At 58.1% G+C, this 15367-nt stretch overlaps 1 protein-coding gene across 1 annotated transcript in view; it reads right to left on the reverse strand.

The window, feature by feature from the left end:
• The window catches only part of OBSCN (obscurin, cytoskeletal calmodulin and titin-interacting RhoGEF), a 141327-nt gene that overhangs the window by 59972 nt on the left and 65988 nt on the right, over positions 1–15367 (reverse strand). Inside the window, 21 exon segments of the mRNA XM_023537737.1 lie at positions 338–581; positions 843–855; positions 919–1138; positions 3533–3799; positions 4116–4379; positions 4475–4741; positions 5655–5921; positions 6317–6589; positions 8036–8302; positions 8544–8810; positions 9481–9753; positions 10572–10838; positions 10928–11194; positions 11283–11549; positions 11678–11947; positions 12212–12478; positions 13192–13296; positions 13705–13858; positions 13972–14084; positions 14303–14569; positions 14922–15188. Coding sequence (XP_023393505.1) covers positions 338–581; positions 843–855; positions 919–1138; positions 3533–3799; positions 4116–4379; positions 4475–4741; positions 5655–5921; positions 6317–6589; positions 8036–8302; positions 8544–8810; positions 9481–9753; positions 10572–10838; positions 10928–11194; positions 11283–11549; positions 11678–11947; positions 12212–12478; positions 13192–13296; positions 13705–13858; positions 13972–14084; positions 14303–14569; positions 14922–15188 — 4866 coding nt within the window.

Here is a 15367-nt window from a genome sequence, read left to right on the forward strand (position 1 = left end):
ACTTGGCAGGCAGGGCTGGGAAGGATCAGAGTGACAGAGAACATCAGACTGTTGGGGGACTCTGTGTCCAGGACAAGGACACCTACCAGGACCACGGCATGAACTCGTGAACAAATGCACAGTGGTGAGAGAGGCAAATGGGACGAGAGAGACTGACACAAAGTACTGGACACGAACGTCGGGACATTTCCTGGAGGGAAGACAAGATCCAGGAGAGATCGTGGTATCTCGTGGGACAGACAGAGATGCCCACTGAATCCTATGAGAGAAAGTGGTGACTCAAGGACAATGTGCTGACACCAAGCCACTTGTCCACATGGCCACATGTGATCATTACCCCTGACGGTCAGCGTGGTCGACAGTCTCTCCTGCCCACACCCACACAAGTACTCCCTGGCGTCCGCCACAGCCAGGCCCCAGATCTCCAGCTCACACACGTCTTGCCTCAGGCTGACTCTTTCCCCAGCTCTGAGGGTCTCAGGCCCCTTCCTCCACTCCACAGGGGCCGCCTTGCTCAGCTCATAGAGCCGCATAGTTGTGGCCCCTTCCGTGGCCTCCGCATTCCTCAGGCCCTTTGTGAACTTGTCAGAAGGCCCCAGACAACATCAAACAGTCTGGGGGACTTCATGATGAGGTCAAGGACACCCACAAGGACCACACAAACTGCTAAGGGCCATGACATGAAGTAGTGAATGAATGCACAGATGGTGATGGAGGCCAATAAAGTGAGAGAAAAGGAGGACACAAAGACGTGGACACAAACATCAAAACAGCTCACTGGAGAGATGGAGCCCAGAGATACTCAAGGACCTCAGTGGAAGCCACAAACCCACAAATGTTACCAATGAGAAGGTACTAAAACAGTGACAATGTGCCAACACCAAGCCACTGGTCCATGTGGCCACATGTGGTTGTTACTACGAATACTCCCTGGCATCTGCCATGGCCAGGCCTCGGATCTCTAGCTTACACACTGCCCCGTCCTGCCTCAGGCTGATTCTGTCCTCAGCTCTGAGGGTCTCGGGCCCCTTCCTCCACTTCACGGGGACCACCTTGCTCAGCTCACAATGCAGCGAGGTTGTGGCTCCTTCTGTGGCCTCCTCATTCCTCAGGCCCTTAGTGAACTTGGCAGGCAGGGCTGGGGGTCAAAAGGACCCAGAGAACATCAGACAGTCTGAAGAATTTGGCAGTGAGGGCTGGACATGGACACTTGACAATGAATCACACCTGAGAGCAAACAAGGAATAAAGCACGGACACAATGGTGGGGAGTGGCGCCATCTTGATCAAGGCCAGTGAGGAGACGAAGATGCTGGGACCCTCAGTGAGGACCTCTGACCAGGACAGACACAGGGGAATGGCCACAGTTTCAATGGACATACAGACAGAGATATCTGGGAATCTTCTGTGACCCTACCTGCCTCAGATCGTATCTGACAGCAGATTCGAGGGTCCAGGCCCTTTCCCTCACCCTACATGCCAGGCTGTTCAGCTCACGACACCGTGGCCATGGCCTCTTCTTTCTTGGCAATTTGTGACCCCAACAGTTATGGCTGGGGAAAGGAGACATGAAAACAGCTGCCTAAATCTCTCCCACAAGTTTGCACCAGCACTCACTTCTTATAACCTCCTGCAGCTCCTAAGGCCAGAGCCTGGAACTAAGCAAAACTGACCTGGACAGACCAGAGCAAGGAACACCCCACCTGGGAGGGGGCAGAAGCCACCCTCCTCCTGGCGTGTCACCCCGGTACAGCTGTCTTTGGGATCCACACACTTCTAGAAGCAGCTCTCTCGGGCTGCCTGCACCTAGTCATCTTAGGTCCTGGCTTCTTGGCTGTTGGCTGAGTGACAGCCCTCTGAGCCCATGCTCCTTTGGTTTCCTGGCAGGCTGACCAGTATGAGAGCCCAGTGCCTTTGTGCTGGGGACTCTATACTCTGTCCATGCAACTCAAGGAGTTGTGGTGATAGCCTCTCCCCAAAGGTCTACACATTTGTGCACATGACAAGTGATTCTGGCCTCCAGAATTCTCTTCTTCACTATCTACCTTGTTGTGTGAGTGGATCTGGCCAGGGCCCAGGACGTGAAGCCACTACACACCGAGGTGTCCTTCCCTCTGCTCCTTCTGAGACACCCCAGCCCCTGTGCCTTTACTGATGTTGCTCCTGGGACTTTCCCAGTATACAGAGGGGGATTCATTTGGCCTCTGTCCATCTGCTTCCCTTTCAGGAAGTGACCAAGGCCTTACGAGGGCCCTCAAGGACCCAGATCCCCTCCACGGGGACCTGACCTGTCACCAGGCCACCAGCCACATCTCGCTGTGGCCAGTCCCCATCCTGATTTCCCAACTCTGAGAGTCTCAGGTTCCTTCCACCGCTCTGTCGGGGAGCCTTACTCAGCTCACAGTGTAGCATGGATGGGGTACCTCCCATGGCCTTCACAGGCCTCAGGACATTCGTGGATTTGGATTCAGGCCTGGGAAAAGTCAGACCAACAAACAGACTATTGGACAAGGAACTTGCAGCTTGAAGAAAGGAACAGGCTGCAAATACCAAGCTGGCAACACAGGCACCTTCTGAAGGTGGGGCCCCAGTGACATCAGGCAGGACACCTGCCCCACACGGACTGCTCAGATGCAAGGGGACGCCCACCTGCCCCCTGCAGGGGTGCCCACAATTCATCTGGCTGTCATCTCCCTACAGTAGATGTGGTCTGTCCAGTCCCTAAGCTGGGGGCCAACCCATCTGCTCCAGCTAAGCAAGCCCCTACGCCACCCTCAGCCTGAGCAGTCAGGCCAAATCTACCCAAGACCATAGGCCACAGACCAGTGTCCCTTTGCTGCTGTAGTTGAGACCTGCCATATACACAACACAGAGTGGATACCCACCAAACCACCCACCACAGACATGAGACACAGAACCCCACCACGAGTGTATGTCCACCATCCCTTCCTTACTAGGGCTATGCTCCTCAACTCACCGCTCCCTGTCCCTCAAACTTCTCTAGACCTCACCTCCACCTCGCCTTCCACACCCACCTCACCTCCACCTCACCCTCCACACCTACCTCACTCCATCTCAGCCCACACTCATTTCACCTCTACCTCACCTCCTACACCTACCTCACCTCCCGTGATACCCAGACATGGACACAGTCCACCTACATGGCCATCTCATGACCAGTCACATAGGTTTGGCTCCCTCCCTCAATCATCCCCTGACATCCCTGCCTCAAGAGCCACACTCAGATCTACTTCCTAATCCTTTTAGGCACGGCCCCCTCAAGAGGACTGCATTCCACCATTTGTGTTGTGTGGCTGCCCTGCTCCTCTCCCCCAGAGGTGACCCGGTGAGGAAGGCCCTCGCTCTCGGCTCTTTATTTGAGGAGGCCTCACGCAGCCAGGTGCTGACAGCCATAGGAAAGCAAGAGACACAGACAGAGACGGAAATACCTACACAGAGGGGCATAATGAGGGGTCATGCTCAAGCCCTCAGACACGGAGCCAGGGCTCCACGTGGCCACATGCAGTCTTTACCCTTCTTGACGGTCAGTGTGGCCGATGTCCTCTCCTGCCCGCATACACACGAGTACTCCCCAGCGTCCGCCACATCCAGGCCCTGGATCTCCAGCTCACACAGGGTCCCGTCCTGCCTCAGGCTGATTCTGTCCCCAGCTCTGAGGGTCTCAGGCCCCTTCCTCCACTCCACGGGGGCCGCCTTGTTCAGCTCACAGCACAGTGTGGCTGTGGCCCCTTCCATAGCCTCTTTGCTTCTTAATCTTCCTATGAACTCAGCAGACAGGGCTGTGGACAGTCAGATAGACACAAAACATAAAATTCTGTGAAGAAAGTTGGAGATGGAACATGACAAGACAGAGGACATGACAAAGACTCCAACAGGACAACATGACAAAACCAGCAGTGGTACAAGTAGTGAGAAGTGGCTCAGATGCTGGTTTCTCATGTCTGACAACATCTAGAAGGGTAAAGGGATTCCATGGAATTATGGGAAGAGGATGATACTGAGACAGGAGAGAACGTGGAATTAGTGCGGACAGGTGTCATTAAGTCAATAACTGGACATCAAAACACAGTTCTGTTGGCCACACATGGTCCTTACCCCGGACAGTCAGCGTGGCCGACGTCCTCTCCTGCCCGCACACGCACGAGTACTCCCCAGCATCCGCCACGGCCAGGCCCTGGATCTCCAGCTCACACACGGCCCCGTCCTGCCTCAGGCTGACTCTGTCCCCAGCTCTAAGGGTCTCGGGCCCCTTCCTCCACTCCACGGGGGAGGCCTTGCTGAGCTCACAGCGCAGGGTCACCGTGGCCCCTTCCATGGCCTCTTTGCTTCTCATTCTTCCTATGAACTCAGCAGGCAGTGCTGTGGAGGGTCAGAGATGAAAACATCGTCCTCATCTTCTCATGCACAAGGGGAAGGGACACGAGGGGCCGGGCAGGCAGGCGGCGCACTCTTACCCTTCACGGTGAGCATGGCTGAGGTCATCTGGTCCCCATAGCAGCAGGTATACTGCCCGCTGTCCTGTGGCCGCAAGTCCCGAACCACCAGCTCCAGCCTGGCGCCCTCCTGCCGCATGCTGTACTTGCCTCCTGGCCGCAGAAGCTCATCCCCGCAGCGCCACTCCACAGGCGTGACCACAGATGACAGCACACAGCGCAGAGTGGCAGCACCACCCTCCAGCACCTCCATGTCCTTCAGCCCCTCCCGGAACCGTACTGGCCGCGCTGCAGGAGGCACAGGAGCAGCTCGTCCTTGCCCCTGCATCCTCCCGGGGCACCCCTAGAGTTGAGGAGGGGTGGAGGCACCAGCATGCAGTGCAGGCAGGCCTACCTCACCCCTTCTACCTTGAGGGCTAGTGACCATGTCCCTGAGACATATGCACCTCCGGGAGGGGGAGCCAAACAAATACAAAAAAGGAAGGCCAGGGTGTCATTGGCTGCATTGTGTCCCCCACACGTTCACATTTGGAGCCCAATTCCAGGACCTCAGATGGGGCTATATTTGGAGATGGGATTTTAAAGAAGTTATTAAGGTGATACGAGGTCCCTAGAATGTGTCCTCATCCCATATGACTGATGGTCTTATAAGAAGAGGCAATCAGGACACATAATACAGAGGATGACCATGTGAGGACACAGGGAGGAGATGGCCATTCACACACCAGGGAGAGAGGAGGCTTCAGGAGACCAGCCATGCCTGCACCTGGACCCTGGACATCCAGCCTCCAGGATTCAGAGGAATAAATGTCTGTTGTTTGAGCTGCCCCATCTGTGGCATTTGTTATGCAGCCAGAGCAGATGGAAATGAGCCAAGCCAGGAGGAGGGAGACACAGAGATATTGGAATACAAGACAAAGTCAGGAATGGAGTAAGAAAGAAACTGCCAGAGAGGGGATCGACAGAGGGTGAGCAGCTCTACCAGCAGCAGAGACAAGGAGATGGGCAGGAGCACCCAGGAAATGGAGGAGAGGGATGAGCTGCGGAGACAGAGATGGATAGAAGGGGACAAAGACTCCCCACACACACCGATAGGGCACAGACAGAAAGAGAGGGAGCTGGATGGAGTCCGGGGCCTCCCCTGCCCCGATGAAGATGAAAGCCATGGCTAGAGGCTGCCTGGCCCTGCCTGGGGGCTCACCATGGACCCTGACGATGGAGCTGCTCCAGGAACCCCCTGCCTCACACTTGTAGCGCCCGCCATCCTGCGGGGTGGTGCCAATGATGACCAGCTGGGCCCGGCAGCCCTCATGGCTCAGTTGGCACCGGGCCGACGGCCGCAGAGCTTTCCCATCCTTGGTCCAGTACACAGGGCTGTCCGGGGCAGTGGTCTCACAGACCAGGGTCAGATCCTCCCCCTCTGTGACCATGGTATCTGTGAGCTCCAGGGAGAAGACACTTGGCTTCTCTAGGGACAGAGAGGGAAGTACAGGGCATTTGGGTGCTTCTGCCAGGAAAAGCTCCAGGTATCGCTGTAGCCCAGCTGACACCCCATGTTGAGTGCCTGTCTGCTCACCTCAGGATGGGGACAAAGACAGGGCAGCCGGGGTGGGGGGGGCAGGTCATGCTCTTTGTAGCTCCCCACATTACAGCTGTGTGGCCAGGCCCATGTATTGCTGACTGTGGGATCCCCTCTGCAAACCACATGCAACGATTCACCCTGCAGCAGCCATGCCCAGCCTCCGAAGCCCACTCTGGGATCCAAGTCCCGGCCCATGGCATCTTCTCCGTGAGCCCCAGGACTACACTGCACCCTCGGCCACATGGACCGGCCCTAGTCACAGCACTAGGCATGCAGCCCACCTGTGACCCGCAGGGTGGCTGAGGACCGCTGGTTGCCCGCTTCAAAGTGGACAGTGCCCGAGTCCTTGAGTGCGAGCTGCCGCAGGGTGAGCACATGGTAGCCACCTGGCTGGGCCTCGATCTCATTGAACTCGTTCGCGTACAGGGGTGTCTTGTCCAGGAACCAGTGGACAGGCCCGTAGTCAGCAGGAGACACTCGGCAGCTGAAGGTGGCTGAGGAGCCCTCCTGCACCTCAGCATCCCCCAGGTCCTCCAAGATGAGTATTCTTTGACCTGGAGGGCAGGGCAGGCAGGTCAGGACCCCACGGAGGGAAATGGGATGCTCCCCCAGAGCTGGGGTGGGCTCACGGCCAGAGCGAGCTGGTGACTCTAACAGGTTCAGGATGACAAAACCCAGGAAATGGAGGTCGGAGCTGAACTGACCAAAAGTGTTTGTTTTAGGTCCATGGCCGAGCCCCAGCCCCCTCAGTCCTTCTGTAGAACATGCAATGACCCACGATGGCCTCTCCACGAGCTATGTGCCCCAATCTGTCCATGTAAGTGCATCTGTCCCCAGAGTCTTGTAAACAAACAAACCTCGTGTTAACAGAAGAAATCACAATGTGAAAAACTTGTGTGGTTATTTCAAATTTTAAATCCAATGTTTTGAAAGTCTGACAATGTGTATTGCCGGGAATTTTTTTTTTTTTTTTTTTTTTTTTTTGCTGCCAACTTAGGCCTGCGGATGCTTAGAAAATAACCATAATCGTGGAGATGGATATGCATCAGATTCCTCCCCATTCACGGTTGCCTTGAAGCTGCCAGACACTAGACACCAAATGCTAGACACCAGATGCAGGGCACCAAACCCTGACCATCGAGCATTGGGCTCTGGACCGTAGGCACCAGGCACCGGAAAGCGCAGACGGTATGTCAGGACGCAACTGGTCAGAGATGAGAAATTCTGATTCAAGGACTGACACACACAGAGAAAAGGCGTTGGCCACACTGCCAGATGGGAACGTGTGTGAGTACTTTAAGTTTTGTAAAGAGTCTATTTTGTTACCACGTGATACAGCGTTAACTGACTTTTTGATTAAGTGTGAGTACCCACCTTATAAGCAAATGAAGTATCTACCGTACTAACTAATGCTGTCACTGAACTCACTGGACTCACCAGATTACATTGGAAAGAAGAGAGAAAACCAGAGCAAGGTTTCCTTGTAACTCTTACCTGCAGACAGACCCCAGGGGGGCCCCCAGCTGACTCCACGCTGGATGCTGGCCCTGGGGTCAGGAGGGCCTGGCTCAACCCTGCCCAGATGCCAACATACCCAATGGCCCCATGTAAAGCCCCAGTTTCCTTATCTGTGAGATGGAGATGATGATGACCCTCACCCTGCATACCAGGTACACACTACTACTCAAACCTGGAGACTGCCATGGGCAAAAGAGGTACATCCATGTGTAGATACACGCAGAGCTCACACATGGGTCTGAGCACATATGGCATGGAGACAGAGCTCGGGAAACATGAATGCAGTAATAAATGAGGACCACAGACTCATTCACACAAGATCCAGCTGGGAGGGCCCCAGAGATGAGACAACCCAGGGCAACCTCCTCCCAGAGATGGGGAAACTGCAGCTAGGCTTGTCTACGGTCTCCAAGTCTGCTTTGAACAGGGCTTGTACCAGCCACACCATGAGCCATGAAACCCGTGCAATGTGCCGGCCTTACCTTGTACCAGGAGCCGCGCCTGGGACCTCGCCTGGCCAATGTCGCAGGTATAGGTGTCACTGTCCGCCTTCTCCAGGGCACTGATGGTGAGCCTCAACGTCACACCCTCCTGGCTGGGCGCATGCTTCCTCGAGGCACACAGCTCTGAGAGGCCCTTGCGCCAGGTCACCATGGCCACGGGGCGCTCCGTCTTGCAGGTAAACACAGCCGTGCCCTTCTCCTCCACTTGCAGGTCAGCTAGCTCTTCTGTGAACCGGTTTGCCTGTTCTAGGGGAGGAGGAGAGAAGGGATGGGGGTGAGGCCTACAGACTCTACACAACTCTTTGGAACACAGGCAGTTTTGCTCCCAGCCTGCCCACGCAACATCAAGGACCTAACTGAGCCTCTTCCCTCTGAGCCCCTCACTTTCTGCCTGAGACAGCAAAGCAGAGACCCCGAAGGGGTGGCCCCATCCCACACTAAGGAAGAGAGGCCATGGGGGCTGTCCCAGAGTCCCTTGTGAGGTTACCTTCCACATGGAGGCTGGCTGTGCTCTTGGAAACCTCTGTCTCACACGTGTACTCGCCGGAATCCTTGAGCGAGGCCGCGTGGATGACCAGCATGGCCCGTGTGCCCTCGCTGAGAAGGTCGTACTTCTGACTCTTGCGAATGGCCTTCCCATCCTTCAGCCAGCGCACCAGAGTGCCCGCCCGTGACAGCTCACAGCTCAGTACTGCATCTTCGCCTAAAGTGGCTCTCTGGTCCTCCAGAGGCTTCATAATATCCACCGGCCTCTCTGAAAGAAGCAGAGGTGGCCTGTGAAGCATGGCGACAGCCACAGCCACACCAGGGGTGAGGGCAAGGCAGGCACTCAGAAACCTTCAGAGTCTGAGTCAGAGTCAGAGTCTGAGGCTGAGGCCAAGGCCACAGACCTACAGCCCGAAATGCTGGGACCTCAGACCCAAGAGCCTCAGAGTCCTGGAATGATGGGAGCTCCCACTGCGATAAGCAAGAGGCCTTCAAGAAAGAGATAAGAGACCACAAGACGCTCTCGGCATCATTCAGAGCCTGTGACTCAAAGTGTGGGCATGGCTGGTGCCAACTGTGAACCAAACGTCATTGATCTACACCATTATTTATGCTGGGAGCACAAGCTCAGAAATGCCCAGGGTGACTTCCCTGGTTCGGTGACCACGTGTCCTACAGCTCCCATGGCAGCTGGACCACGGATGGGAGACCGAAAACCTGCTTCTGCCCAGAGAGCAGATCCTTGCCCTAGAGACTGAGCCCCGGATGACCAGAATCCTGTCAGGAACCTCTGGGCCCCCACAATTGGCTAAGGGAAACAGTCCCTGGAAGCACACCATGGCGGGCGGCCCAGCCCAAGGCACGATTGCAGACTGCCTGGGGAGGGCCCAGGCTCAGCCTACAGAGATACCCCATTTGCCCAGGTGCCTGGTGCCCACCTCTGACGACAAGGGAGGCCTTGGAGGTGAGGCCCCGCATGGAGAAGACCACCTCCCCGGCATCAGCCAGCACCACCTCTTGCACAGTCAGGGTGTACTTGCGGCCCTGGCGCGTGGCCCGGAAGCGGCCTGAGCTGCCCACCATCTTCCCATTGACCATCCACGTGGCTGTATCACCGGTGTCCTCGTGGGATAGGACGCACTCGAAGCTGCAGCCCTCACCCTCCAGCACCTCCACTGTCTTCAGCCTCTTGGTGATGCCCACATGCAGGTCTGTGGACCACAGGAGACAGCTGTCACATTGGCTAGGCCCCAGACACCTGTCCCTCGAGGCCAGTGCCATCCAGCCCCATAGGGATCCCGAGACCCAGATACTCTCCCTCCCCAGCCCCAGTCCCAGCAGGCCTGCTGCCCCTCAACAAATACCCCTTTGGTCTTCTACCAGCTTACGTGCTCCAGAAGAGAAAGGATAGGTGCTGCTAGAGAACATGCCATCTAGCTCTGGGTCAAACTCACTGCACCGCCCTCCCCCTCTTTCCTGTGTCATGTCAAATCCCACCAGACATCAGGGATCCAAGACTATAAAGCTGAGCCAAGACGGTGGCACACGGGGAGGCCTCATGACCACCCAGTTGGGGAACCACACCCAGGCTGTGCCTGTGGCCTGGGAACCCTTCCTGGGAACCCTCCTCCAACCCCACAATTCCCCCCCACACACACCCGCCTGATACCTGGGCCTCTTCCACTCCCCATCTCCTGGAGACTCTGATGACTAGCCTCATACCTGCCCACACACATCCCCTGGTGCAGAGTAAATGTCTCTGGTCCCTGTCTGAAATCAAGCACCGGTAGGCCTCTATCAGGCAGGGCCCAGTCTAGTCCCCCACGCTTCGCTGGTTGCCTAACGTCCTCACCCACCTGCTTGCACCTACCTGGGCATCCATGAGATCAAGTCAAACCCATACTCCCGGAGCTTGCCTGACTTCTCAAGGCTCAGCAAACCAGCCCGGGTTGGCGGGATCCAGGGGAGGTGCCCCGCCCCCAGCGTCCCGCGTGCCCGCCCCCAGCGCCTGGGCCGCGCCCCCACACACCGTGCACATTGACGCGCGCACGGGTCTCCTCGGTGCCCAGATGGCAGGTGTACAGGCCAGCGTCGTCCCGACTCAGGTCGTGCACCACTAACCCGCGTGTGCCCGCCGTGTGCAGGAAGTTGTACTTGTCGCTGGGGCCCAGCTCTACGCCGTCCTTGCGCCATACCACACAGGCCTGGGGGTCGGAGACCTCACACTGCAGGGCCAGAGTGCCCCGCTCCTCCGCGGACACATCGTCCAGAGCCTTCAGAAACACCACCGGCTTTGCTGTGGGCAAGGCATAGGCGGGTGAGCAAGGGAGCTGCCACCTCTGCCCAAGGGGACTCTTTCTGGGAGGAGCCACAGAGATTCCTCACCTCTGACCTCAAGGCGAGCCGAGGCTGACACCTTGAGGGAAGAGGCGCAAATGGTGCCGGTGTCTGCCCGCTGGACCCGCTTCAGCACAAGGGTGTGGCGGCGACCCTCGTGGGTAATCTCATGGAAGCTGTCGTTGTAGAGGAGTGTCCCGTTGAGCGACCACTCCACCTCCTCGTCCTCGTGGGACAGCTCGCACGAGAAGCAGACGCGGCTCTCCTCCACAGCCTCTGCATCCTGCAGCGGCTGCGTCACCGTCACCTCCCGCGCTGCCAGGAGCACAACGAGCAGCTTAGCCCATGCTACTGCCACCTCCCCCAGGACCCTCCCGATGGCTCTGAACCCCCTCCCCCGCACCTTCCACGGTGACCTCGGCACTGCTCTGGGCGCTGCCAGCCTGGCACCGGTAGACGCCAGCGTCGGCGGGCGTGAGCCTCAGGATGCGCAGCTCCGCCATGTGGCCCTCCAGACTCATTTTGAACTTGTCAGACGGCACCAGAGGCTTGTCCTCCTTGTACCACTGCACAGCCTTGGGGGACGGCTTGAAGTCACAGGACAGGACCACCGACTGCAGCTCGCGCCCTGCCTTGGGCTCCAGCGGCCGCGTGAGCACGACAGGAATGTCTGTGCAGAAGGGGAGAGCATAGCGATGCAGGTCGGGCCGCTAAGCCCCGAAAACCAGGGCTACTGGGTCCTGCGGGGGTCTGCCGGAGTCCCTCCACCCACCCCGCCCTCTGGCCGTGCATGCTCACCTGAGACGACCAGATGCGCTGTGGAGCGCGACTTGCCAATGGTGAAATGCACCGGCCCGGTCATGGTTGAACAGGTGCGCCGCAGCATCAGCCTGTGCACCGTGCCCTCCTGCTCCACGCCTACGTTCGCCCCCGCCTGCAGCACCGTCTTCCCCAGCAGCCACTTGGGCGGCCGAACCGACGGGATGGAGGTCTCGCACTCAAACCAAGCAGGGGCAGGCTCCATCACTGTCACATCCTGCAGGCCCCTTACGATGGTGATGGATTGCTCTGTGGGCAAGGGGCTGGTCACCGTGAGATCTCACGGGAGGACCACAGGCGGCCCCTTTCCTAGGCTCCTTGTTCCTTCCTGGGAACAAATCCTCCCACACAGTGCTCACATTCTCCCCACTCCCACCGCCATACCCCAAGTGCCCCAACGCTTCCAAGTCAGGCTCTTTTCGGATCCGGCAGCCAGGAATTGTCAGGACCAATTATAGAAGATATAGCCCCTCCCTAGGCACAGGGGACACATGCTCGAGGGCATGCCCACACCTTCTACGAAGAACTGGGCACTGGTCTTCACGTTGCCCGCATCACAGGTATAAGTGTCTTCATCCTCTGGCTGCACGTCATTGATGACCAGTTTGCGGTAAAGGCCATCGCTGACCATCTCGTACTTGGGCCCAGGCCGTAGTTCCATGCCACCCTTGAACCACCGCACCTGGGCGCTGGCCCGCGACATCTGGCACTCTAGTATGCCTCGGTGCTTCTCCATGGCGATCTTGTCTCGCAGAGGGCGCAGGATGGACACAGGCAGCTCTGTGGGTGTGGTGGGGAGGGGTCAGGGCGCAGGCTCAGCCTTCCAAACACCCTAGGCGTGGGTGCTCTGCCTATGTAGCCTCTAACCAGCGGGGCTGGGCCAGGTGTTGCCTTCAGGGCTGGGACTCTTAGGGCACAATTGACAATGAAGAAGGTAGGCACACCCGCACACCTGCCCTTGCCCCACATGCCCTCACCCCGCCCCCGACACCCAGGCCCAGTCCGTACCCTGCACACCTTCACCTCCTTACCCCCACTTTGTGCGCCCCCGACCCGAGTGCCACACTGCCACCCCCCTACAGTTCCCCATCCGAACCTGCACATCAAGGCCTTGGCACAGTCGCCCCTCCTGTCAGCAGACCCTCCCTCCCTCATCCCCACTCCCCCCCTTGTCACTCTCCTGTCATCAAGTTCACCAGGTAAGGCTGCGCCCACCTGTTGCCAGGGCCTCACACCCCTTCTCTCCAGTACCTGCTGCAGTCAGCAGAGGAAGAATTCAGTGGTACCTCCATTTTAAACAAAGATGAACTGCATCCCCTGACCCCTGTCTTTCTGCGGGGAAGGCAAAACCCCCTTTCCTTCCTCCTAGGTTACCCCTGTCTTGTCTCAGGAAGGAGCGTGGCACCCAGGCTTGTGGCTGGACAGCTAACGCAGCACACCTGCATGTTCTCCCATGCTGTCCAGCCTGCGCCCTCTCCTGAGTGCCTTCTCACCTCTCACTCGGAGCTGGGCTCGTGATTCTGCATTTTCAGCTACAAATCGGATTTCTCCTGCTTCTTCCACCAGGACCCTCCGGAAGATGAGCGTGTATGTTCTTCCTGGGAACACAGGCTACTCAGCACTGGGAGAGCAGGGAAGACCCTTCCTCAGCCGCCTGCTGTCATTGTCATACCTTCCTGGCGGATGCGCACATTGTCACTGGGCCGAAGCTTACTGCCCTCCCGGAACCACTGGGCGGGCACCTCTTCGTGTGAGACCTCACAAGAGAAGGTGGCGCCCTCCTTCTCCATCACCTCCACGTCCTCCAGGGGCCTCACAATCTGGACGTTGCGGCCTGGGACAGCAAGAGAGGCCCTGCCACAATCTGACTCAAAGAACTGCCCTCTCCTTCTCCAATCTCAACTTGTTGAAGGGCATGGCCAGAGGTCCGAGCACCTCGCTGGGAGATGCAGGGGGCAGGAAGTCCTTGCACCCAGCCCTGACCCTCCACTCAACCCAGCTCTCACCTTGCACCTTCAGGGAGGCCGAGGTCTGAGCATCCTGGGCGTCACATACATACACACCCTGATCCTCAAGCGCACATCGGTAAATGATGAGACTCCGGCAGGAGCCCTGGGTCACCATGCCCACTGTCTTGCCCACCTGCAGCTCCACGCCATCCTGTGGGGGCATGAGGCTGGGTCAGGCGATGGGGCTGCACACACATGGGTCCCACTCCTACCCACCCACGGTGAGGGTCAAGAGGGAGCATAAGGGTCCAGGGACGGAGGCACCTTCAGCCAGCGCACGTCCACATTGGGGCGTGACAGTTCACACTCCAGGGTCACTTTGTCCTTCTCCGTGGCCACCACGTCTTGCAGCAGCCGGCTGAATCTCACAGGCAGCTCTAGGGAGGTAGAGGGGGAAGTGACAGGTCGGTCCTGGAGGTGCCCTCCGGGTGGGGGCGAAGCCTGAGTTGTACCATATTCCTCAGCTCAGTTCTAGGAACAAGTGCTCCCTTCTCCCAAGATTCCACTTTCCTGTTTCTGCCACATCCCTGGGCCACCCTGGGACAGGGGCAGGCGCTCTCTTGAGTGGGTCCCACCCCTCCGTCCCCCCACACACCTGTAACCACTAGCCGAGCGGACGTGTGCACGCCCTCAGCCTTGAAGGCAATGAGGCCGCTGTCTTGTGGCTGCAGCTTGGACAGCGTAAGAGTGTGGGTGGGGCCAAGCACAGCCAGTTGGCATGTGGGCCCTGGCTGGAGCCGCAGGCCATCCCGTGTCCAGCTGCCCTCCACGTCTGTGTGCGACAGCTCCACCTCCATGGTGGCTGAGCCCTGCTCCTGTGCCTCTACCGCCTGCAGGCCCCTCACGAGCCGGACCTGGCGCACTGTAGGGGAAATGCAGAACAGGACAGGTGAGCCACTGCACCAAGACTTTGGCCTTCAGGCCGGCTCCACCCTCACCTCTCCAGGGGGCCTCAGTGGTCAACATGGTACCCTGGAGGGTGAGGCCCACTCCCACCCGCAGGAGAACTGCCCTCCATGGGAGGCCCGCCCTGCCCCATCCTTCCCTTCTCCCATCCTGCCACCCAGCCCCCACCCCAAGCTTCCAGGTGGAGCTCCACCCCCTCCCTTCCTTTCAAACACCTTCCCAGGGCAAGGTTCCCAGTGGGAGACCCACTCCCCTCTCTCTCTCCCCACTCCTGAGCGCCAACCAGGCCCAGCCACCCCGCAGCTCACTTTCCACGGTAAGCTTGGCCTGTGTTTTGTCATCTGGAGTCTCACAGCCATAGAAGCCACGGTCTGAGAAACCCACACTGCGGAGGACCAAGCGGTGACTCGAGCCTTCTGCATAGATTGCCACATTCTCCCCAGGGGCCAGTGCCACAGCATTTCGTGTCCACTTAACCTCCAGCCAGGGCCTCGTCAGCTCTACCTCCAAGGTCACTGAACCCCACTCCTCCACAGTCTGCGGTTCCAACTTCTTCTTAAACAGGATGGGAGCCTCTGGAGTCAGGGAAAGGGCAGACACAGCCACTGCTACTCGGAACATCCAGCACAGAGGGCCCCTGTCCGTCCCCTTCCACCCGAGGCAGCAGAGTAGCCCCCACCACATTCTGACTCCAAGCTGAGCAAGGCCTTGTTCACACTCAGGACCCAGCTGTATACCTGCATAAGTACAATTT

The sequence above is a fragment of the Pteropus vampyrus genome, unplaced genomic scaffold, assembly GCF_000151845.1.
Source record: "Pteropus vampyrus isolate Shadow unplaced genomic scaffold, Pvam_2.0 Scaffold197, whole genome shotgun sequence".
NCBI lineage: Eukaryota > Metazoa > Chordata > Mammalia > Chiroptera > Pteropodidae > Pteropus > Pteropus vampyrus.